Source organism: Pterocles gutturalis, unplaced genomic scaffold (genome assembly GCF_000699245.1).
Source record: "Pterocles gutturalis isolate BGI_N339 unplaced genomic scaffold, ASM69924v1 scaffold9096, whole genome shotgun sequence".
NCBI classification, from domain to species: domain Eukaryota; kingdom Metazoa; phylum Chordata; class Aves; order Pterocliformes; family Pteroclidae; genus Pterocles; species Pterocles gutturalis.
Genome location: NW_010105442.1, coordinates 5,910 through 29,340, shown reverse-complemented (window position 1 = coordinate 29,340; position 23,431 = coordinate 5,910). Strand labels below are relative to the sequence as shown.

Here is a 23,431-nt window from a genome sequence, read left to right as displayed (position 1 = left end):
CTAAATCACTCTTGCTGCAAGAGAACTGTTGCATTTTACCTTCCCACAAAGGACCTAATTACCCAGAAAATGCTCAACTAGGTGAGACCAACAGTACATCCAGCCTGGTGTTTCTTCTCCAACAGGACTTTAGGAAATGACCGGGGAGAGCATAGCCTGGCTGCTGTTTCCACGTTGCACCTTTCATACTTTACAAGCACATACAACTATTGGATAAGAGGAAATAAAAGCCTCTTCCCTTTAGATTTCTGTATTTCTGTATTGTGGGGTTTAAGCACCAACAAACACACGTTCTCCTCTCCAAGCTGAAGGTCCTGGCCTTTTTAGTTTCTCCCTATTAGGCAGCTCTTCCATCTCCATGTCTGTTACTCTCCTCTGGATCTTCTCCAACTCCACCACATTATGAAAATAAAGAAAAGCAATAGACTTCTTTGTTAATGACTCTCCAAGTACTGTTTTCCACCCAACTTTACACCTAAAAACAATTGCATATAGACTATGATTCCTTGCTTTGAGGAATACAAGTGTTAAATGTTACTACCCAGCCATAAAAAGGAAATGAGGTTTGTGTAATACACAGTGTTTGTAATCATCTCTCTCGTGTTTTTTTCCCCCCCCCTTTCCTTATTTCCTTGAAAAATGTACTTCTGAACTGCTAGGAAACTGAGCTTAGTGTTAACACAGGTACGTGTCGTCCACTGAACACAGGTAGCTTGCGTAAGAGTGATCAATCACGTTTTCTCCGCCGTTATCTGAGCTTTATCCACTGCCTCTTGACATTGATGTTTTAAGTAAACATTATAACTTCACTGACATCATTTATTACTCTCTGCAGGGAGGTCACGGACCAAAATTTTCCTTGGTCCTCCCTTATATCAGTAAGGGACTCACTGTTTACTAGCATAATCAGTAACGAACGCTTGGGTTGTTTTATTAGCTCTTCCTCCTCGCCTCTCATTTTTGTGCTTTGGACTTTCAAAAAAGCACAGAATTCCAGGGTGACTCATTTTTAGGGACAATTCTATCCATTTCCCTTATGTTTCCTTCTTGAAGACTATTGAGGACTACAAGATACATTACATTTATTTTCACTGTTCCATATTAGGATATACTACAACTATATCTTAAATACATGTATTTTTATGAACTGCCAAACTCCTGAGACTCCTAGACTTTTTTCATAGGATTTTGAAAACAGATCTCCGAATTTCTTGTAGCTGCTCTTTTTCTATTCTTCCTATTTTCCATTCTAAAAAATCTTGAAAACCTTGTAAGAAAATTTTTATATTAAACTTCACCTTCTATACCAAAACCTGACATCAACCTAGTCTAAAAATACTCCAGATACTCTGTATTAAATTTATTTTTCCCAAAACTAGTATCTCCTCAAGGCAAACTATTCTGTTAGTTGTTAGCATAAATGTTTTTTCCATCTTATCCTTTTTGGCTTGGTGGTCCTAATGGTAGGTCCTCAGTATAACAGCACTCAGGCTTTTTTCTACTTTTATTGTCATAAAGATACCTTCAACAGATTATCTCCCTCTTCAACACAAAGCTAAATATTCACTGAGAAACACATCTTCTCTCCCCTTTTCTTCAGGCACCACCTCCCCTTTTTTCCATATTAATTCATTAACAAATTAAGTATCCCACCAAGTAAACATTTACATTGCCTAAATCACAACTTTGTCTAGAACCTCATACATTCTTCCATTTATTCTCCATACAGCCTGCACTAGTACAGACATCTGAAACGCTGAGCAGACATACTCACTATCCTGTTTCTCATATTGCTTCAATCCTTTGTATAAAAACCCTACAGCCATTATTACCATGCCTCTGGTCGCTTTTCCACTGATAACACATTTTTTTTTGTCATCGTCCCTAATAATTCTAGTTTAAAGCCTTCCTTCCTGAGTTGGTAAGCCTAAACTTAAAGCAGCATTTATTTTTCCTTACGAGGTAGAGCCCACCTCTGCTCAGCAGTGCTTTCTTTTCTGTTCTGGAAGAGCTGTGAAAGCTCAGCCATTCAAATTGGCAACAGTAGGATCAGGTCAATCACAATTAATGAAGTTTTTTTTTGTTTCCCTTTGAACAGCAATTCTCTCTGCACAGTGAGAGACCTACCAACTCTAAAGGTGACCAAATATTTTGAGTAAGGCTACAAAAGTTAAAAACCATGGTAGATCACTGAATCCACAATCAACAAGAAATAAAATAGACATCATTATTTTCAAGAATTTCACAATTACAGATACTTATATATATGTGAGAATCTATAAGCATCTCTTGGAAAACAAATACAACTGCTCTAGCAAGGTCAGAGTTACATAAAGATAATTAATAGGTTGATAATGAGCAACTATGGGGTTTGCAGTTTTTCAGATCCTCCTTCTCAGACTAAAAGAGGTATAAACTCTACCCAGATTAACGCTCTGCTGGCATCACTGTTGGTCTTCATGATGTCTGGAGCCTGAAATTAAGTTTTCCTACAGCAGCACCTTCTCGTATCAGTGTGAATATAGTGATGCAGAGAGATTTGCTAATACAAAGGGACTTACACAAGATAACTGAGACATACAATCATTCCATTCTAAATCAGTATCACAATGGACCCTCTCATTCAGCTTTCAAAGGGCAAAAATCCCTGAGACAAAAATCCCATCTATTTTCCTCCCACCACGCCAAGTCGCAGTCTTACCACAGATAGGATCTTCACAAGATTGAAGAGCACAACTCTTGTCCTCATCAAAGCCTTGACTTCCCCCAGCTCTGCTTCACAGATATATATACACTGTAATTCAGGAAGTGCCCTCCTCATAAAAGATTTCCTGTATATGCAAATACACAGAATCACAAATACTTGTGTACATCCTTGGCAAACACTTCTTGTAACTCACTGAGGAATTGTGACTTTCCTCCTAGCTAGTCCTGCTAGTTTATTTTATTATTTCCTCCATATCCTGGTCTCCGTCTTTCTGCCTGGCTGTTTTTCCCACTCTCACTAGTTCAATAAAATTCCATTTTTTCTAGACTAGCCTCAAGGACAGGAACATCACTGACTTCTTGGATGTGGTATTCCATTATTTTTCCTGAGTGTCAACTTCTTTATTCTAACTTAATTCTAACAAATTCCAGCTATAACTGCAAGAACTGATCAGTATATACAACCAAAAACTTACTTATTTCTACTGATATTTAAGGGATCAAAACTCTCTTTAAAATCCCATTTAATGGTCATAAAAATCTTGATAGCATTTAAAAAAAATATTTTTATGTTAAACCAGTTGTCTCCACTTACTGAAAATGCTGTTTTATTCTTTTTTTTAATTTTATTGTATTCTATTCTTATTTGAATTTCTATTGTTTACAACCTGAAAATGCCACTTATTTGTTGCTTAGTTTCCTATGCTTCAGGTACTTTTATCTTGTGTGGTACAGTACCTCACACAGTGGACCATTATCCATGATCAAAGCCTTTCATATCTGTCCAATATAAAGTTAGTAAAAATTAATATTCAATAACATCAACAATACTTTCAGTTGTTATCTAGGTCTGTGTGCCATAAAGACAAAAAAAAAAAAGTTGTGCTGAAATTCTCCAAAGTGTGTTAAACTGTAAAACGAGAAATATCTGGAGGCTAATAAAATAACCTCTGACAAATGAAGAATTCTAGAGAAGTAATTTAATTGTCTGTACTCTGATTGCAGATCTAGCTCAGCATTTGAGAAAGACCAATAAAATCTGTCTGAAATACACTATTACGTATTACTGATGACCTCTGTTCTCATGACGCCATGACAGTCATAAAATAGTCATTTATTATTATCTCTCTCCTTACTAATTCTTGACAGGAAGATGGGAGAAATATGTAGCTAATCTTCCTCCTCCTTTTCCTTCTGGTTTCTATTTCATTTCTCAGAACCCGTACACGCTCAGCTACCTTCTTTCTCATGGGTACCTATAAATATCCAGGTTAAAAGGAAACAGTTCACTAGAAAGGCATGTTGCCATACATATTTTGTTTACTGGCAGCATAAAACGCTAGGCTACATTATCTAAGCCTCAGAAGAGGTACAAAAGGCTTCTTTCACAATGTTCTGTCAATACATTTCAATTCATAACATAATTTACTACTTACAGCTTTTCTTTGTCTCTCCCTTTGCTGCTGCCAGTTGGGATAAATCCTACTCCTCTCGTCCCTGCACAAGTTCCAGTGCTTATCAGTGGCTTTCATGAGCTAATTCTATTATGTTGGGGGGGAAAAAAAAAAATCTATTACTTCTCTGCTTATTTAGGCCCACTGAAGGATTTTACGTGCTCCAAAGCTAAGAACAAAGCCAAGAAAAAGGGAAGGAGACAACTCAAAAAGACTTCAGACACTTTTTATACAATATATTTGGTAAGTTTGTGGTAGGGGAACAAGCACACCATTATATAAACTCAAGTCCTGTTAGAAAGAACAGCACTGAAAATATGATGTAATTATATTGTTGCTACACCTTACTGCTTAACTTTACACATGATACAGAGCTCCCCTGTTTCTAACAGGCTGTGTAATGAAGTGACAACTAGAATTGGACAAATAGTTTAGGTTTTGGCAAGTTTTTATTAACCCACAGAGATTCTTCCATGAAAATGTTCACATTATTTAACTGCTTTTTAAAGAATCTTTAATTACTCTCTTGACACACATTGTTAGATCCTGCTGGAAGCACTAATACTCAAGTAAGCTTTCAAGTAATTAATGAAGAACAAATATGTACAGAAATACTGAATTACAATATTTTTGAAAACATGCACTGGTTCAGCTTTCAAAAAAATTCTGACCATTGGTCAGGCTGACAAATTATTTGTATCAGCTTCGCAGATTATTTTTTCTTGTTCATCTTCTTGATGATCATCGGTCTGCTCTTGATGGTTACTGTTATCTTCAACAAGACTTTTAAGACGTGACAAATGGTGTAATGCCCTAGATTAGGAAAAATGAAGACTTTAACTCAACAGCATATGTATTACTATTTACATTTAACACAAAATAATGTTGATGTCTTACAAAGAGCTTACCAGTTGGAATGGTATTATATATAGTTTACATCTTTATGTCTAACTATTCCAAGTATTCTGTTTTAGAGATTATAAAATACACCAAGATCTTTTTTTAAAGATAAAACTTTTTGGAACTGGAATTTTAAATACGTCTTCTCAAATGCAGATGTTCACACGAACTCACAGTTTCTATTACATTATTACAGAACAGGTATCTAACACAGGATGTTGAACACTGCAAAACACTGTCATAAAGCAGCATTCTTTAAAATTAAAAATATTTTAATTTTACATTACAGCGTAAAACTATACTGCACCACTAAGTTTTGTTGAAATAAATGTTCTGTATAATAAAAACCCTTTATCCATTCTGCCTTTTCTCAAACTTATTATTTCTTTAGTCACTTAACTGTTCAGTAGGACTCTGCTGATTTAATTAATGAAATATATTTTCTAGCAAATATTTTCTCCACTGTAGTGAAAAATGTGTTTTGTCCCATATTACAAACTTCTCCAAGTCTGATTACTTTAAAGTCCATCTATGTGTAGCAATAATTAATCTATTGATATAGACAAAATACAAACATTTATTTACAGAGTACATCTCTGCAACCATTCACTAGATATTTCTCTGCTCCATGAAATGCCATGTTTTTAATTTCTCACTACTGGCTTATTCTAAACAAAGTTTTGAGATCATATGATAACTCTCTCAGCTAATTTACTGCTTTTCTGCACTTTCTGAAAACAGTGAAAAGTCAGAAAACCAATGGTCACTTACTTCTGAAGAGAATTAGTAAGAGGGATTATCTCGCTGTCCCACAGTTTTAATCCAGCATCTGCTTTTTCAGAAAGCTTAAAGAAAAACAAAGAAGAATAATTGTGAACTGAGGGAAAGAAAAGCAGCATGGAATTTTTATCGCACATTGCATTGGACAGTGCTGACAACAAATTTACTGCATCATAAAGTAATTCAGGTTTGGAGGGACCTCAGGAGGTGGGCTCTCAGCAGCCCCCCCATAAACAAGTAGCCTCCAACCAGCCCCTCACCAGCTCACTGATGCCTGTCCTGAAGCGAGGGGCCTCGACCTGGATGCAGTATTACAAACGTGCTCTAAAAAGTGCTGGGGAACACAGAGGGACAGTCGTTTCTCTTGATGCACTGACTGTACTTCTGTCCATATGCTGTTCCTCCTTTGCTGCCAGGGGATGCAGGTGTCCCATGTTCAGCTTGTTGAATTTTCTGTGAGGTTCCTGTTGGCCCATTCCCCCAGCCTACCTGATCCCCACACACGGAGCATTTAATTCATCACTAAGTATGGGACATAGGGTGTAAGAACTGCATGCAAGCAACATCATGACAAGTTTTAAAGTCTGTGAAATAATTTTGAAAAAAAAGTGCCACCAAATACCAACTCACTGATGCCAAAGGAGGCAAGGATAGAGCATTTGAGAATGGCTGGATTTTAAAAAATTTGCTACATGCCCCTGAAAGCCTAGAGTTAACAGGGTTATTACCAGAAAAACTTTCCCAGAACACAGCTGGTGCTAGAGCAGCAGAGGAGAGCACAGCCTGCTCTCTTTGGGCCAGACTGCCTGAAATGTCGCCATCTCCTGGCTTCCAAGTACTGCTTTCTGCAGCACTGCTGGGGCTGCTGACCTGCCACAGTGCCCCTGCAAGCCGGAGAGACTGCATCCTGACTAGCACACGGCCTCCAGTTTGTAACAGCAGCAAGACGCAGGAGATTTAGGGCACAGCGGTCTTGAGCATGTGCTCCTAATGCAAACTGGATTGAATCTGCTGGCAGTGTTCCTTCTAAGATGACTGGAAACAGAGTCTATAAAAGGATTAACAATTTATCTTGGAAATGTACACAGCACATTGATTTTGACAAGATACAACTTAAGGAAACTGACAACTCACTTTTTCAAACTCTTCCTTTTGCTCAGCAGTTTCACTCAGGCTTAAACTTCCCTGAACTCTTTGAAGTTTAAACAACATAAGCTTCAGAGCTTCAAGGGGCCTGTGATGATGACCTACAGAAAAAGTATTTTCCTAGACCAAAACCCAAAGAATTTGTTGATCTTGCAGTGTGCTGCTGGTTGAAACAAACCAAAACAGTTTCTAAGTTTCCCTGAAGCAATTTAAAAGCTAATTTCTGTGAGTGTTTCCCCTCCACCTGTTCTTTCTATTTATAAAATTGTACATGTGTGATGCTCCACTGGTTCATCTTCATTTCTGCCACTGTATGGTCAGTGAAGTCCCTGTAAATACATACGTTCTTAGGAAGACATGAAGCAACACAGAAATTCCTCAGCCCTGGCTTGTGTGAAATAATCCAAGAACTTTAAGACTATCAGTGCTGGTAATGCACACAGCAGTGCTGGAACATGTTTCAGCATTTCACAACTGACAGAGCAAGTAAGCTTCCTTAACAATAAACAGAGATTTATTCATATATTTACCATCTATATGATATCTGCTCATTCTATAATCAAAAAAGTAAATTAACTCAGAGTGAGTGAAAAAAAATTGTGGATAATCTAAAAATACTTATTTCTAGAAATGTCTGGTGATCTAGCAGAACCAACAGAGCAGGAAGCATGAAGAATGAAATACAGTGAAGCGCCATTTATCAGAGACAATAATTTGAATTACTCATGCACCTTGTTATGTTCTGGGTCAATGAACAACTTAAGGAAATGGAAGTATGTGCCACTGTGGAAAAACTTAAAGGGTAATGCTCTGTTTACTACAAGGTGGGAAAACAGAATTGTAAAGCAGTTAAGAGTCAAGGACAATGGGTAGAAAGTAAAGGAAACATACCGGTACATAAATTAATAGTATGTCTTTCAACTAGAAAACTGGGCTCAGTGCTCATGTATCTCGCTGAGAAAAGGATAAAGGGTTCATATAATCCAAATGAAAGACTGAACAATATTAAGACTGCCAAGGAGGTGATTAATATGTAAGAATTGTGATTATTCATAATTTTATTCCCAGAGTAAATTCAATCCACGATCCAATTCCAGTGCAATAGCATAAATAATAATACATAACTTACTTCTTGAACTTGACTCACACCCAGCAGTACATCAGCCAGGCTAGGAAATTAGTGGTATTTAATACATAAATAATAATAAAAAAAAAATCTTCCTTTACTCGAGGCAGAAAAATTATTATATAAGCAAAACATGGAGTGCAAAAGTCAAATTATTACTATGACAAGCATTTTACGGTTAGATGCTTTCTTAATCATTGCGACCAAGAGCTAGTTTATGGGATTTAGTAACCGTATGAATTCATCACGCTCAAATATGACTAAACTATTGCAGTTAGACTTCCTACTTTATATATTACAGAAGAAAACCCACCGTTTTACAGATATTCCCCCTCCTAACATTTACCAGTCTTACATATTTTGGGCACTCTCAGAAATAAATATGCAATTTTACTGACCTTATTTTTGTCCTTTAAACAGTCTTCCAAGAATTTATGTATGATATCTGCCTTGGGGAACGGTAGAGCACCCTCCACATCCTCACAGCACATAGGCACTGGTGGTCTGCTAAACCAACATCAAAGATGCAATGGAGAAAAATAACACGTTTATAAACTGAAATGTTTTAGGATATAGTCATTGTGATGAAACCAGATCTATTGCATCACTGCAACACCAAGAGAGCATTGAGTAGTACTGTTTGGTACATAGTTTGGTCTATGTGAGAGAAACACATAACTATTTTTTCCAGTTTTGCCAGTATAATCAAAACCTGTGTATCCATAAAAATCAACTAAACAAAAAAGGCAAGGTAAGGACTTCTTAGCTATAGTGTGTTATATGTGGGTGCTTTTCTCACACCTGGTACTCCTCCATTAATATTTGACATGTAAAGAAAAAGAGTTATCTTCTGCTTACTGACCTCTAATTCTTCTACAGTCTCTAAGGTATCACAAACTAATCGTAAACTAGTAAATCTATCAATTCAAGTTCCATTAAATAATTTTTTTCTTGAAATAAATACTTCTTATCTATCATCGATATATGGAGTTATTACTAAAAGGCAACAATAGGTAATATTGATAGCACTTTGCAGGTCAATGAAAAAGAGAAAGCAGTGCACCAATATCCTGACCTTATAATATCAAACATTTAGCACTAGCAAGAAATCTAGTAGATAATCCTTTTTTTATGTACATGCCACAGCACCATTACCTATAGTCTATATCCAAAAGCAATTAAATACATTATGCATTTTCATAAACAAATTAGTCCAAAATATCTGTTTACTTACAAAGCACCTGGAGCATTTTCCCATGATCGTTCTCCTCCAAGTATATCTGTTGTAGAAGGACTGTCATCATTTTCTGGAGTATTTGACAGATCTTCAGTTGAACTCTTCAGACCTCTGTCAGCCTTCAAGGTAAGTAGCTCCAGCTGGTCTTCTAAAAAAACCAAGGACACAATGTGTCCAAGTGTCTTCAAGGGCATTATTTCCACATTACTTTTAATTTTATGTAATACGCAAAGAAAATTAGTACAGTTTCATGAGCTCTGGAAATATTTTACAGAGAGTATAGCCCCAATATAGCTCCTTGGTTTATCTTATCATGGCATGTAAATCATCAGTGCCAAATGGGATCCGCAAGGTTCTAACCAGGAGAGTATGTATGGTCAAGCCTTTTAACTTCCATAAAAAAGTATCATACATAGCATTCAAGATTATTTAATGTTTTTAATGTGCTTTCATGCTATAGAAAACACAATTCACAATACAATGTTAAATGTTACTTCTTAATACTGTAAGTTCTTAGGTTAGCTTTCTTATTATTTTGTACGGGTTTTTCTAATAGCTGCTTTTACAAACACCTGGGAGAGAAATCATGCAATATATATATGCAAATCACATATATAATCACATACAGGACTCACATTTAAAAATAGCATGAGACAAGCACTCAAAATGACAGGCATTCTTTTTTTTTTATACCTAGCCTGTTTGTGATTGGTCATTTGTCAAAGAGGGAAGTGAATAAATCTACCGTACAGTGCAGTCAGACTCACGTAGCTAGAGTGTTGGCTTAAAAAAAGTACTTGTCTTTATAAACGTACCCTCACAATTAAAAAACAAATTATATGAAATATAGTTACCTGTGAGTGGCTTTTTAGTGTGTCTTGAAAAGGAGTTATCAAATGGGAAGCAGGCATCTGGACTATCATAGTTGCAACTTTCTTCTACTTTTTTATCACCTCTCAGATCCAGGCAGTCATTTTGTTCAAGAAAATTAGAACTGTCTGTATCTACAGAGTGTCCTTTTTTCAGAACGTCAGAAGTTTGAGAGGAGGAAGCTTTGCCTTGTGTATTAAAATTTTGACCATCACTTTCTTTGGTTGAATTGGAAAGAAGGTTGTGACTCTTAATCCAGACGGGGTAGTGCAAATTGGGAATGCTACTTATCCCTGATAAGCTTAAATCAGACTTCTGACTGGTAAGCCACCTTGGATAATTCTTAAAAGTGTTAGAGATCTCTTCAAAAGACAAGGGTCTTGAACTTCCTTTAGAGGAGACAGAATCATACCCATCAGGTGTATACACACTGCATTTCTTTTTGCTGGAGTCTTTGTGTGGATTCTGGTGAGCAACAGCTTTCCCATTCTCCTGGAGACTGAAACTGATTTCAGTATTGAGTGATGAGGTTTGGCAAGGGCAAAAAGATGTTTTAAATGACTGTCTTTTCCTCTCGCTGCTTTGATGCTTTGATTTAGGACTTTGCTGGACAAAGGGCAGTGATCCATCTGCTGGAAACGCTAACAGATCATCCGTCGCAAGACTAATCAAGTCTGAGTCACACTCAGTCTGTCTTCGAGAAGGTGAACCAAGAGAACCCAATCCTACCTGCTGATTAAAATCTTCCAATGCTGAAAGACAAAGATATTTTACATGGATTGCTAAACTTCAAGCAAACCAAAAGGATACATTTGCAAAATCCAATGTGAAGTAATAACTTAAAGCTGAAATATGTTATTTACCAAGGGTTAATGAATTACAGCTCTTGCAAGACTAGTTCCATTTCTAGTGAGAAGCTTGCTAAAAATCTTACCAGTCAAAAGTTACCCCTCCTTTCATAGCACAAAGCATTTACAGCTTTGTTTATTTATTTAAGAGAAACAAGAAATCAACATTCTACAGTCCATTTTTAGTTGTGCATTCAGAATTGTACATTTTGCAAGCATGTCCTTAAGTATTCCAGTCCTAGTAGTGACACTTCCTCTACACAGTAATGTCAGGGATGACTTCCTCTGTACTGAATGAAGCACATTCGCTAGAGAAAAAGATGGCTAAAAGCAACATCTTGAAAGGCAAGTAGCCAGATAATGGGCCCATTTTGTGATTCTACAGAAACTTACACGCTATATAAGATTCAACTTGGCAGTTTCTCAGGGAAGAATTATAGCATTAAATCCTTTTTTTTTTTTTTTTAACTGAAGCTATGAAATGCTTTGATTCACAAAAATATGCGTTCCTCAGCTAGTACCTGGAAGTTATTTTTTTTCTCACTTTCAGTGTAGCACCAGTAAGTGAAATCTGCATATTACAGGCTGTTACAACACACAAAACATACATGCAGACCAGCTAATACGCAACAGAGCTGATGAGACCAAATGTTTATTTATTGACACTAATAATAAAAAAAGCCAATTCAAACCCATATATACCACCCAGTTGGGTTAGTCTTCAGATCCCCCCAAAAAAACCCCAATGGATAGGAGGCAAATTTTGTTCTAAGACAAAGCAGTGTTTAAGGGAACTCCTTCAATTAATTAGATTCTGATTTTACTTACTCTCAAAAGGAAACAGATTTTTTTTTTTTCCAAGACACAGGTTTAAGCAAGGATTTACACTGTCTTTAGCATATATTCACATATAGAAAATACAATTTCTATTCCATACTCTGGAAATTATTACTGCATCTATGACCATGGTCAAAAATTCTCATCCAGTCCACCAGGTACTTATAAAAAAGCATTACAGAGAATGACAAATACTGCTAGTTATGACCAAGCATCATTTACTATCCCATAAAGACTCACATAAAGAAGTTGTGCAGGGAATATTCCTCCAACAAAACACGCCTGGTGTGAGACAAGGAGTTGCCATACCCCTTGCAAGGAAAACAAAACAAACAAACAGCAAACACCAAATCTTATTAAAAGATATATTTGCAGAGACATACCATGTTTTTCTTTGGCATGACGCTTTGAAAACTTTTTGGGAGTGCTTTGGTATATGCAGATTTTTCCAGTGCTTATTTCTGAAGACGTGAGACTTAAATCAAAATCTTCAATATAAGCCTCCAAAGCCTCAGATGCAGAGCTGTAAAGCTTGTCCTTGTAGTGAATCAAACTGTCTGAGTACAGATTGTTGCTGTCGATGCTACAGCTTGTTAAGAGAGAAGAAACTGTTGAATCAGGAGAGCATACACTCTCTTCTTTTATTGAGCTTGTCATGGTTTTTATCCAGGTTTCTGACAGAACCTTCACTCATCTTTTTAAAGAATCTACACAGAAAACAAAACAAAACCACAAGCAATCATCTGCACTGAGACGTCTTCTCAGAAACTGTAATGTATCTAGTATTTTTTACTTTTGTTATGTAATTTTATTATTTAGCTATTCAACTTGCTGCTTTTCAAATAAGGTTGCCATCTATACACACCACCCCTAGAAAAGTAAGAAGCAGAAAATAAAGGCTCTGGAAAAGGTATAACAATGGAGAAAACTTCTTGTATATCGAAACTTTAGTAGTGGGGAAAAAAAAAAAAAGAGCAAGAAAATCCAGTTCCTCGCTAGTTCAAAAGGGAACCTCAGTACCCTGCTTTTGCAAGAACAGGATTTAGCCTAAGAACTGCTGGCATTTGTCACCAAACAAAGACTCACAGAAGCATTGTAACTTTTGATTTCAGAACCAGCACAAAAGAATAGCGTTCATGGACAAAAACAGAGGTAGTTTAGCATGAAAAACAAACAACTCCATGTAACAAGATTAGGAAGCCACTACCCTTGTGGGTTGTTTATGTAACCGGAAAGGGTACACACAGCAAAGGAACTGTACAAGCCACATGGGAGCACTTAGAATTATCTATGCCATTTGGTCAACCTAATCCCAGCTGCCTTTGTAACCCTGTAAAGCGTTAATTGAAGAGTTAAAAGCGCAGGCTTGTTATAAATGGTGCAATCAGCACGGTCAAGGTCACCAGAAGAAATTGAACAGTTTCACCCTGTAGGTAAAACACCACTTGAAAAATCTGCTAAGGTGCTGTAACAAGGAGCAGAGGTTGATAACTCTGTCTTACCCGATATCACAGGCCTACATGGACCCCCACGCAGCAGCAGCACAAGGATTTATATAAAAAAAGGCAGAATAGGGACCAGCTCTTCCAAGGCCGAAGAGGTCTTCCCCAGAAAGCCCAAGGGCACGGAGGCCCCCAGCCCCACACAACACCCCGGGAGAGGCCGGGCGGGCCTACCCTGGGCCGCGGCAGCACCCCCAACGCCCTTGCCCTCACAAGAAGCGCTCATCGGGGGCAAAAGAAGGGCCTAAAGCAGCACAGCCCCTCCTACAACGCTAGGAGGGTGCTCCACCCCCAGCTCCTACCCGCCCATCCCTTCCCGGGCGCCTCAGACATCCCCAACCCGCACCGGCCTCTCCTTGGGGCTTTGCCGCGCAGCGGTTTTGAAGGGACCGCGCCCCTTCGCAAGATGGCGGCGCGCATGCGCAGAACCGGCCGCGCGGCCCTCTGGGAGTTGTAGTCAAAGCCAGTGCGGGAAGCGCGGCGCTAGGCGGGGACTACAACTCCCGGCATGCCCCGCGTGAGGCGGGAAGGCGGGGCTGGGTCGTTCGCGGGTCTCTCCGCTGCGTGAGGTGAGGGCGAGCTGCTGCCGTCGGTTCCTCTCCCCCCTGCCCTGGGGCAGCCCACCTGCTGTCTCCACCGGAGAGCGAGGAGGAGAGGGGCTGCCCGGTGGGTTGTCCGCCGCCTGTGAGGGAGGCATCCGCGGGGGATGAGGGTCCCGCCGCCCAGGCCTTCGTTTCTCAGCGCTTGGTGGTGGTCGCGGCGCTGGGCAGCTCTCCTTGGGGGTTCATTTGGTAGAAATACTCGGTTCGTGGAGACTAAAACCCGTGGAAAGAACACAGGGATGAGCCCTGTGGTTTTTGCTCTTTAAAGAATGCTTTTATGGCGGGCTTGCAAAAATTGCTTTTAAATCTTTACAGGTAAATGGATTATAAGAAAATTACAGATGAAGTTTCGGAAAAAATTCTGTCGTACAGCCAAGATACTTCAGGATGGAGAGTGGTAAAAGTTTCAGTAAGAACATGCGAGTTAACATTGCTTATAAAGTTGCTTTTATTAAATACGTTTTGTTGCAAAAAGGTGTTTAAAATTGTTTTCCTTTGAAAGTTAATTGACAACTATCAACTGCTAAGTTTTTTTTTTTTCCTTTTGAGAAAAATGTTACAGTTTCTTCAAAGCCTTCCAAAGAGTATGCAGGAAATATGTAAGTATTTACATTTTGCTTGTCATTGTAATGAATAACAACATGGGTTTTTTTTGAACAGTGATTGAAATGGAAAAGTTAATCATCTGCTGTCCTTTATGACAGTGTTAAATTTGGGTTTTTTTAGCTGTAGAGATTTTCTGCTGCTTACACTGGGTCAGCAATAGAGGTGCAATACAAGAGGGGGATTTCCCAAGCAATTTTCAAGTGTGCTATGAAAATTAAATACTATATAGCAATTACTAAGTAGATACGGAGTCACAGTTTTGGCCTGAAGTCAATGACTCTTCCGGGTGGAATATTCCATTCAAGCCATTACATCTTACCAGCTGGGCTTCGCTTTTCACCCCTTCATTGTGAAATTCACTTGTGAGATGGCTCATACTCATACCTGCAGTCATGCTTACATTCTCGCTCTACCTCATGTGTCCTTTGTACCTTTTTCTTTCTGGCACCCAAAGCTGAATTAACTAAAATAAGAAGGTCATATAACCTCTGGAGCAGCAGCTTCACCTGTCCTTCCTTCTGTGCTGTTGTTAAGCAGCCAGACTTGGCCCAAAGGGTTAGGTGAGGCAGACTAAGCTCATTTCGCAGCTTGCTGTCACTGATAGAGTTGTCTCTACTCTTTATGCTCCCCCTCTCCTCTTTCCTACCCCTTTCCTGACTCTGCAGTCCTGCTTCCCATTGTTTCCCATTTCTGGTGGCTGTGGCACTCAGCTGATTTGTTTGCCAAGCTGAGCTGTTTGATTCATCTCATGAAACCAGGGGAAAGAAAAAAAAATTTTCACTGAAGTGTGCAGATGCAGAGGAGAAGAGGACACTTACAATGTGTCCATACTTTCTTTCTCTTTTTTTTTTTTTCTTAATGCCTAATGGGTATTAAATTATATTAAATACCAATCTAGACAGATAGGTAGCAGAGAAAATTTGCTCTGGATATGACAAGATGTTTGTGATTAGTGGTATTCTAAATCCAAAAATTTTATTTCACAGGTGGATGTGAGGGAGTGACAGTCTGATTGCTTAGAAATAAGAATGTGCCTGACATTTCTGTGGCGGAAAGAAGATATGCTGTAGTCTCAACTGGGCACAAAGGCATTTTCAGTTCTAGCCAGATCTATATCCAGCAAGTCATTTGCAGTTAGGAGAAGCATCATCATGCTTTCTGCCATTTGGTGCAGGGACCCAGAATCTTTCGTTTATTTATTTTTTGTGCAAATCTTTGTTGTGTTAACAAGCAGTACTGGTCCCTTGTGTGTCTTTTGTGAAGGAATAGTAACTGTTCCTAGGAGCAAAACTATAGCTGTTCCCATTTTCAGTTTGATGTTGAATACTTATTAACCACATGTCACAAAAGCAAGTTTCTTTTTTAATTGGCAGGAGTATTAGCTTTACTTGATGAAAGAAATCAGTATGGGATCTGGTAGCAAAAAGCAGTAAAGATCCTTGCTTCAGTCAGGTGAAGTATTTTCAGCAGAGTTCAGGGAAGTGTTAAGGGGATTGTTCAAGGCTGAATAGGATTTTGGTTGGAATTATGTCATCTGAGCTGAAGAAAGACAGTGAGAGATGTATTTCAGTTTGCCTAAGATAGTGAGACTAGAGTTGGTGATCCAAGCCAAGGCTTACTTCCTCTTTTTCCAGTGTTCTCAAGTAATCCACTGTAAAAACTGGAAATTGAGATTTTTCACAAGTGTGCCCTTTCTTTTATTCTAGCAACTGTGTCTTTCAGAAGGCTGCCCTAGAAGAATTCCTCCTGGTTAACAACTCGCACTGAGTTTAGGAGAGAAGATATTACAGGATGCAGGCGAGAGCTGCTTAGGAGATGGGTAAACATAAGTTCATGGGAGTTACGAAAATAAAGGATGTATACAAATATTAATACGCTGGTTTTAACTGGTCCTGCCACAGCTTACATTTGCTAGTTTTGAGTATAACATTCAAATGTTTTCCATCACTATCAGACTTGCTGTAGTTGGTGGAGAAGCCAGTTTCTGGAGCAAATACATTCCGCCAAGGCAGTCAGTGGTGACAAGAGTTGCTGCAGAGTGAAGAGGCAGACCCGTGATTTTACAGGGCCTCTGTGTTTGGGTTTGAGCTGGGCTATCTTTTCTCTTTCTGACTTACACTCGTGCATCATCAGGGTCTGTAAATCTGTTTTCATGTTTCTTAAACTGTTTGCAAGCATAGTCTCCTTTGAGCTCATCTACTGTCATGCAGCATCCTTCACCTTTGCATTTAATTGCTGTTTGTGAGTGCTTATCATAGTGATTCACAGGTTCTCCAGGAACTAGAGGTGAAAATTATCAGCTTTAGTGAGCAGTTCCCAGCATTACAGGAGCTTCCTATTTCCTTGTGAGAGGCCTGTCTTCCCCTCTGTGAACTTTCCCTTGAACTCCTCAGAAGATTATGAACAAAAGTTGGAGAAGCACCAGAATGAACTAGTTCATAAATAGTGAGAGGATTTGCAATCAGTGTCAAAATGGAGTGAAAGTATCTACATAAAAAAATAAATTAATAGATGATCTGCACGTATTTAAATTAGTAGGTTCCTATCTAATAGCTCACAAATAATTCATTTAAAATGTATGGTGTCAAAAGCGTAATGGTCTCAAAAATCAGTTACAGAATAATAATTTTTATTACTACTTGAGTTTTAATCAATCCATCAAGTGCAATCACATTCTTGTGCTTCACCTCATTATGGCCTGGCATCCCCAACTGCTAGATGCTTATTATTGTATAACTGATTTTTCCAATTCATAAATATGAATTCAATACCTGCGGGTTTTTTTTTTTTTTTTTACACAATCTAGATACCGTGGAGAAGGGGTAATCAAGGAAGTTACTAGTAAAATTATTCCTTTTATGTATCTTCCTGAATATCGAAGCAAATGGGACAAAGCACTACAGTCTTACAAGCTGTTAGAAAGGATTGACCAGGTAAAATGATAACTTAATAGAAAGATTTTATTTCAGCTCTTTCTGCATGAATTATGGTGCCTAAAAAGACCTCTACTGGGATGAAGAAGGCTCTCAATGCGAAATACATTCTGGGTTGGTTAAAACTTCTAAACCTGCTGCTTATGTGAAATGGGTATGAAATGTGTCCCTCCCTTTAGGAATTAAAACTAGATATGAGGACTGTCATCTTATGCTAAAAATAGGAATCAATTTTTGCCGCATTCTCATTATTCAACATGTTGCTTTGCCAATCAAATAAAACTTAGCTTCTTACATATTAATTCAAAAAATTACTTTTACTCACTTGTAGGACACGGGTATATACCACAGCGTAACACACAGTTATGGCATGGGGTTGATTTCATCAAGAGATTTTGTTGACCTGCTGCATGTTAAACCGTACCCTGGTGGTATCCTTACAACTAACTGTAAGTTGCATGTAACTACTGCATGTGTTCATATTCTGGTTGCGTTCTGGAAATCCTAAGGAGAATGGTTGTAGAATAAGTTCTGCAGCCTCATCCCAGTAGAGAGTACCTTGCTCGGTGTGTGGTCTTACTAATGTTAACAGTCCCCTCTTGCTTAGCCCCAAAACAAAGCTGCTTTTTTAATACTGAAATTATCAAAATTGGTCTTCAACAAAAATACTGTGGTTTTTGTTTAGTCTCCTGTTATGCCTGTATTTGAAAAACATTTTTAATCTTGGAACTTCACTGGCCTATCAGATTTTTTCCAGCCATACTCTTACGATACTTTTATTATGCAAAAGTAATGGATAACTAAACAAAACAACCCCTCCCCATCTACTGCTGTGCACATATGCAGCAGTTTCCTCATCTCCCCTGCAATTGCTTTTACTAATTAATGACACCTGCTGGCAAACTGACTTCTTTGTCCAGAACTAAGCCACACCTCAACACTGAGGTATGTGTCATCACACCTCAAGGATAATGCTTTTGGGTATACCTGCCCAAACACCTATAGAAACTTTTACATGTGTTAAATCACTTGCACAAATATTTAATGTCCTTTAGGTGTTTTGCATACAGAATGGAATTGCTAAACACACCAGTGACCATGTTGTGAGATCTTGTACTACCCTATAGTAGTTAAAGTAGTTTGTTTTTTTTTTTTCAAGGTATTTTTGAGTCACATGGTTGACACACGCAAACATAATTAATTTTATTTTGCTTTTTGTGTGTGGTGATTTACAGCCATCAGTGTGGAATACTCCAGCTGCCCTCCAACTCCCTCTTGTGTCCGAGGCTATAACAATCCCTGTGGATATGTGTGTTCACCTTTGCCTGAGTAAGTATTTAAAGCCCCCTTACATTAGCATCTGTGGTTACTCAGTTGTCTTGTCCATACAAAGCTTAAAATTTACTGGACCACACAGCTTTTTAAAAAAAATAAATTATTCAGACAGTTTTATTCTGGGGAAACTTTGGAGTTTCGTGCAGATCAGTTTTGTGACTGAAACTACCTTTTGAAACAGTTGAAACTTTTACAATTTTAAATTGTAAAAGTTTGTATGTCTTGGTAAGTTTCATAGCAAGAGTAACAAGCCTTAACTGAAGGATTTTTCTCCTTTCATTACAGGAATCCAGAGCATTCTAAGCTAGTTGTTTTTATTCAGCCAGAACTAGGAGGAATGCTTCCCTGTTCTGTAGTGGAGACAGCCTTACCCACTACTCTCGTAAACTTAATCACTGACACAAGAGCTGGACTGAAAAGCTTGGAAGACCGTAATTAAATGTAAGTGGAAAACAATCAGCATTTAAGTCACATGCATCATTTACTTGCATTCATTTTTAAAGTAGATGAAAGAGTTTATTTTAAATGTGGTTTATGTGGAAATGTATAAAGCTTAACTGTTAAAATGGTGAATGTTGGTTTTCTCTGTCCCTGGAAATGATGCAAGAATTTACACAGAAGTGCCATCAAAGTCCAGGAGGTCAATTTCAATGTAATCAGGTGACGTTTTGTAGTATTTTTGCACTTTATACCTAAAGAATATATATATATATATATGTGAGAATCTCGTGATATCAATTATAGCAATGTTAAAATACAGTAGTCAAATATTTTTCCATAGCTTTAAACAGACTTTGATAAATTCTTACCTCAGTTATGTACTCTTGACTGAAACATCTTGTGTACTAGAAACTTTGAAGATGTTTATTAACTGTAAGTGTGCAAGTGTGATTAGCAACTGTTTGACTGTTTTGGAATTAAGTATATGAAGAAAAGCCTGACGAATTTGTATCTAGCATCTCATTAAAAGCTGCTCTTTATACACAGAGTTATTTGTCATTTTCTGAATCCTGAGCACCAAACCTAACCAATTTTTATACGCTGACTAACTTCCAGGAACAAGCTGGTGATATGATTCATTTGGAAGTAATGTTTCCCAGTAGCCCTTGGTATTTTTAGTACCTCTACCTCGGAGTTAACTGCAGGAAATAGTGATAGCCATGTGAATAGCAATTTCCATTACAAATCCCCGAAACAGGGGCACAAATTAAAGAATAGTGGGAAAACTGTTTTCATCTTCTCTCCTCAATCCCCTCCCACGTTGTCAGAAAGAATTAACTGCCTCCATAGTGTAACTCAATGAAAATGAAAGTAAAAATTCCTTCCCCCCAGTGGGTGTGTTAAGGTATTAATAGTGACTACTCAAATACGTTTGCATACTATAATATTTTTTAGGACAACTAAGGATTCATCAGATAAATGTCAATTTATAAGAAAGAGAAATAAGACAGAATAATTACCACTTAAACAGAGTCACCAGCAAGTTTTGTCAAAACTTGTCAAAATGTATTTTTAATATTCACATGTTTACAACTTACAGTAAATGTTTCATAACTAAAGTGCCTTCAAGTGCTTGATTTTTACAATGTCACTATTATGAAAAATGTTTCACTGTGGTTTGAAGTATCTTAGCAAACTGTTAGACTGTGACGAACATGGTGCTGTATTCCTTCTTCCTTTATTTGTTTTGGGCTTTTCAGGGGTTTTATCCATAGAAGTCTTGGACACGGGTTCCCGATTCTTCCACTCAGCTAGCAGTTCTTCTTGCACATCTGCAGGTAGTTCATAAAAAGTCTTTGCATCAACATGAGGAGGCAGTACAACTCCTGGTTGCCTACTGTAAGTTTTATCCTCAGAAGGTGTTTCAAAGGCCTGGTTATCTTTATCCAGAACAGTCCGGCTGGCTCCAGCTTCCAGAGAGGACAAACCTTTCCCTCTGAAGTCCAGAGAGGCAGCAGGCTGTTTTTCCATACTGCTGCTTGTCAGTGCACTTCTGGGACTCTCGGAAGAACAACTGGCCCTGGAGCTGTGTGCCAGAACAGCTGCAGATCCAGGAGCTGATGCAAGATGTGTACTGCACCCTGCAGAGTACAGATCGCTCTTTGGTCCCTTAGAATTTGGGGAAGTGCTGTGTACCTCGTCTCCAAAACATACCAATGGCTGGCCCAAAACATTCTCGGTAGGCATTGCTTCTGTTTTTTCAGAAAGAATTTCTTTTTGAATATCTTCTGTAAGTTCCCTGAAGACTTCCTGGTCAATATCACCAGGAGACAAACAAAATGGGATGTCAGGAATTCCTGTGGTTTTTATATTGCTTTTCTTTTCCTCTGAAAGTTTCCTAGTTTTTGTAGTTCCAGTTCTATTGCTTTCCTCACCTTGTGAGACATCTTCCACTTCCTGTGGCAAAAATGTAAAAGCATAAGAATGTTCTGTGTAATCTATCAGTGATCAAGCACTATTTTACCAACAGCAAGTTCTTAAAATTATTCCTTAACAGACAGTGATTTTTTTTTCCCTATGATCAGTAGTGTTTTTTTTAAATCTTATATTCAAACATAGACCTTAAAAAGTACATACACATAGAAATATTTTTGTAAATTTAAAGAAGCAGATACCTTGAAGTTACATTTTATTGCTTTAAAACTCTGTGAACCTTTAAAATACACAATATGATGTTATCCCTCATTTTCCTGAGCAGTTGAGAAACAGACAAGTTTATAAATACGCAAAATTGCTATGTTTACACAACATAATTTTGAAGTTACTAAGTTTTTGTATTACGTACTGGAAGCATCTTGTGGAAATACTTTGCAGTGTTTTGACAGACAGCTCCTACACTAACGTATGCATTTGGGAGGTAGGAGGTTTGTTTGATTCTGAGCAGAATTAGAAGCTCCCTAGATCAGCAGGTAGTGCTAGAGGCCAATACAGAACTGACTCTTTTGTTAATTTCGAGTCTGAACAGGGAGACCTGAGGATGCACAGGAAGATAAATAGTCACTGTAAAAGTATCTTAATATAAGCAACTTTAAGGAGATTTTAGTCTAAGGTAAAAGATCCTTCACGATGACAGTATCTGAGTAAGTGGCCTGTTTCACAAATGATAAAGGACAGATCTTACACTAATTTGACAATTATTTTTCAGAAGACATTAAGTCTGGGTTTCTGCCTTAGTGAATTCTGTTCTCTTCAGTGACGGGGCTTGATAACCTAGCTGGCTGTCCCATTCAAGACATTATTAAATCTCTTTGAAGCTGTCTATCTAATGAAAGAAAGAAAACAAGTAACACCTCCTCAGAAGGTGAAATAAATCTTGATTTTTACCAGGTGAATAAAACTTACGATCCTAAAAACTCCAAAGCAGTTAAGGTTTAAATCTATATAATAAAGACGGAAATATCTCAGAACTTTCTTATCTGCAGATAGTTTTCAGTATCTTTCAACTTACCCGCACACGTTTACCAGAGGTTGATGGTGGTGACATCTGCTTTAGGTAGAAACCAATTGACCCTTTCTTGCTGCTAGGGAGATCTTTGAGATTGGAGAAGCAGACACTCAGAAGAGTAAGATGGAATGGTAGATCTACATCTATCATCTTTCGAAAGAGTTTCATTAGTATATCAACCAATGGGGATATAATGTTGCTGCTTTCTAAAATAAAAGAGGTTGAAAAAAAGCAGTGGATGTAATCAAGAGTAACTGGCTGAATAAGATTGATTTAAAGGACAAAGGCAAACAAAGCTAAACGCTTCCAAAATAGTCTGTCAATATGGTTGTTAAGATGTTCGTTCTGCCCTGGCAGGTATGTCCTGAACTGAGTAACAGACTTTTCTTTTTTTTTTCTCCAGTAAAAATGCCTCATGTCACACCTGTGACACTAACTATGTACCTAGGTTAGAAAAGAAGAATTGCAGAATACAAAACAAGCTGAATAGATCTGGAAAGTGATCTAATTCTACCAAAAAGTACCCTTCCACGGCCATGTTGGTATATAACATTACCCCAACATTAGTAATAACAACATGGTTTACTGGAGCTTGCATGACTATGTGAGCAGATGTTAGTCTCCTCCAAGGTAGAAGTCCAGTAGGAATTTTGAAGTGAGAAGCTACACAGACTGTCAATAGCTTCTCGAGGACTGTGAGAAGTGATTCTGTGTGCCGATACAGCAGTGATTCAGATTGATTTCCTCACCCCAATCTGAATGAAGTGTCAAATCAATTGCAATTGCTGGTTGGAAGGCATAAGCCTGAGAAGGATGAGAGCCTTTATGTTATTAATTTTCAGAGGTACATCAAAAAGACATTCTATTACATAATAAAGCTGAGAACATAATTCAAATCCTTAACAGAGAAAAGCAGATTAATCTGGGAAACAGCCCCCAGTTGCCCTTTCCCACCCCACCAAGAAATTTACAGCCAGGAATCCAGGCAGACTGGGTTAAACCATGGCAGTAACATAGAAGTTATTCCTGCAGGGAAGTTCTATACGTTTTTAGCATATCTTATCAAGATACATCCATTATAAATAAGGGAAAAGCTTCCAGATA

At 38.1% G+C, this 23,431-nt stretch overlaps 3 protein-coding genes across 3 annotated transcripts in view; 1 reads left to right on the top strand and 2 right to left on the bottom strand.

The window, feature by feature from the left end:
• Nucleotides 1–4,837: 4,837 nt before the first annotated feature.
• On the bottom strand, nucleotides 4,838–12,561 carry LOC104471897 (chromosome unknown open reading frame, human C18orf54). The gene is made up of 8 exons (XM_010087397.1): nucleotides 12,284–12,561; nucleotides 11,676–11,686; nucleotides 10,204–10,971; nucleotides 9,347–9,497; nucleotides 8,511–8,619; nucleotides 6,975–7,106; nucleotides 5,832–5,905; nucleotides 4,838–4,973 (listed from the first exon to the last, which is right to left on the bottom strand). The coding sequence occupies exons 1-8, from the start codon at nucleotides 12,559–12,561 to the stop codon at nucleotides 4,838–4,840; spliced, it is 1,659 nt and encodes a 552-aa protein (XP_010085699.1).
• A 1,766-nt stretch (nucleotides 12,562–14,327) lies between these two features.
• Nucleotides 14,328–19,321, top strand: STARD6 (StAR-related lipid transfer (START) domain containing 6). Its single transcript, XM_010087395.1, has 6 exons — nucleotides 14,328–14,417; nucleotides 14,558–14,607; nucleotides 17,421–17,547; nucleotides 17,879–17,996; nucleotides 18,783–18,876; nucleotides 19,168–19,321. The coding sequence occupies exons 1-6, from the start codon at nucleotides 14,328–14,330 to the stop codon at nucleotides 19,319–19,321; spliced, it is 633 nt and encodes a 210-aa protein (XP_010085697.1).
• A 1,169-nt stretch (nucleotides 19,322–20,490) lies between these two features.
• Nucleotides 20,491–23,431, bottom strand: part of POLI (polymerase (DNA directed) iota) — a gene marked incomplete at its 5' end in the record, with an annotated part of 8,387 nt that continues 5,446 nt past the window's right edge. The window contains 3 exons of the mRNA XM_010087396.1: nucleotides 20,491–21,279; nucleotides 22,331–22,526; nucleotides 22,765–22,771. Of these exons, the coding sequence (XP_010085698.1) occupies nucleotides 20,491–21,279; nucleotides 22,331–22,526; nucleotides 22,765–22,771 (992 nt within the window). The remainder of the gene's footprint in view (nucleotides 21,280–22,330; nucleotides 22,527–22,764; nucleotides 22,772–23,431) is intronic.

Bases quoted from the DNA above. Each gene is read 5' to 3' on its own strand.
- LOC104471897 (XM_010087397.1), bottom strand. From the start codon at position 12,561: ATGACAAGCTCAATAAAAGAAGAGAGTGTATGCTCTCCTGATTCAACA. The intron at 7,107-8,510 runs GTCAGTAAAATT...GTTTTGGTCTAG, and splicing joins GTTTAAAGGACAAAAATAAG to GAAAATACTTTTTCTGTAGG. The intron at 4,974-5,831 runs GTAAGTGACCAT...TTCCTAATCTAG, and splicing joins CTTACTAATTCTCTTCAGAA to GGCATTACACCATTTGTCAC.
- STARD6 (XM_010087395.1), top strand. From the start codon at position 14,328: ATGGATTATAAGAAAATTACAGATGAAGTTTCGGAAAAAATTCTGTCG. The intron at 17,548-17,878 runs GTAAAATGATAA...ACTCACTTGTAG, and splicing joins TGTTAGAAAGGATTGACCAG to GACACGGGTATATACCACAG. The intron at 18,877-19,167 runs GTAAGTATTTAA...CTTTCATTACAG, and splicing joins GTGTGTTCACCTTTGCCTGA to GAATCCAGAGCATTCTAAGC.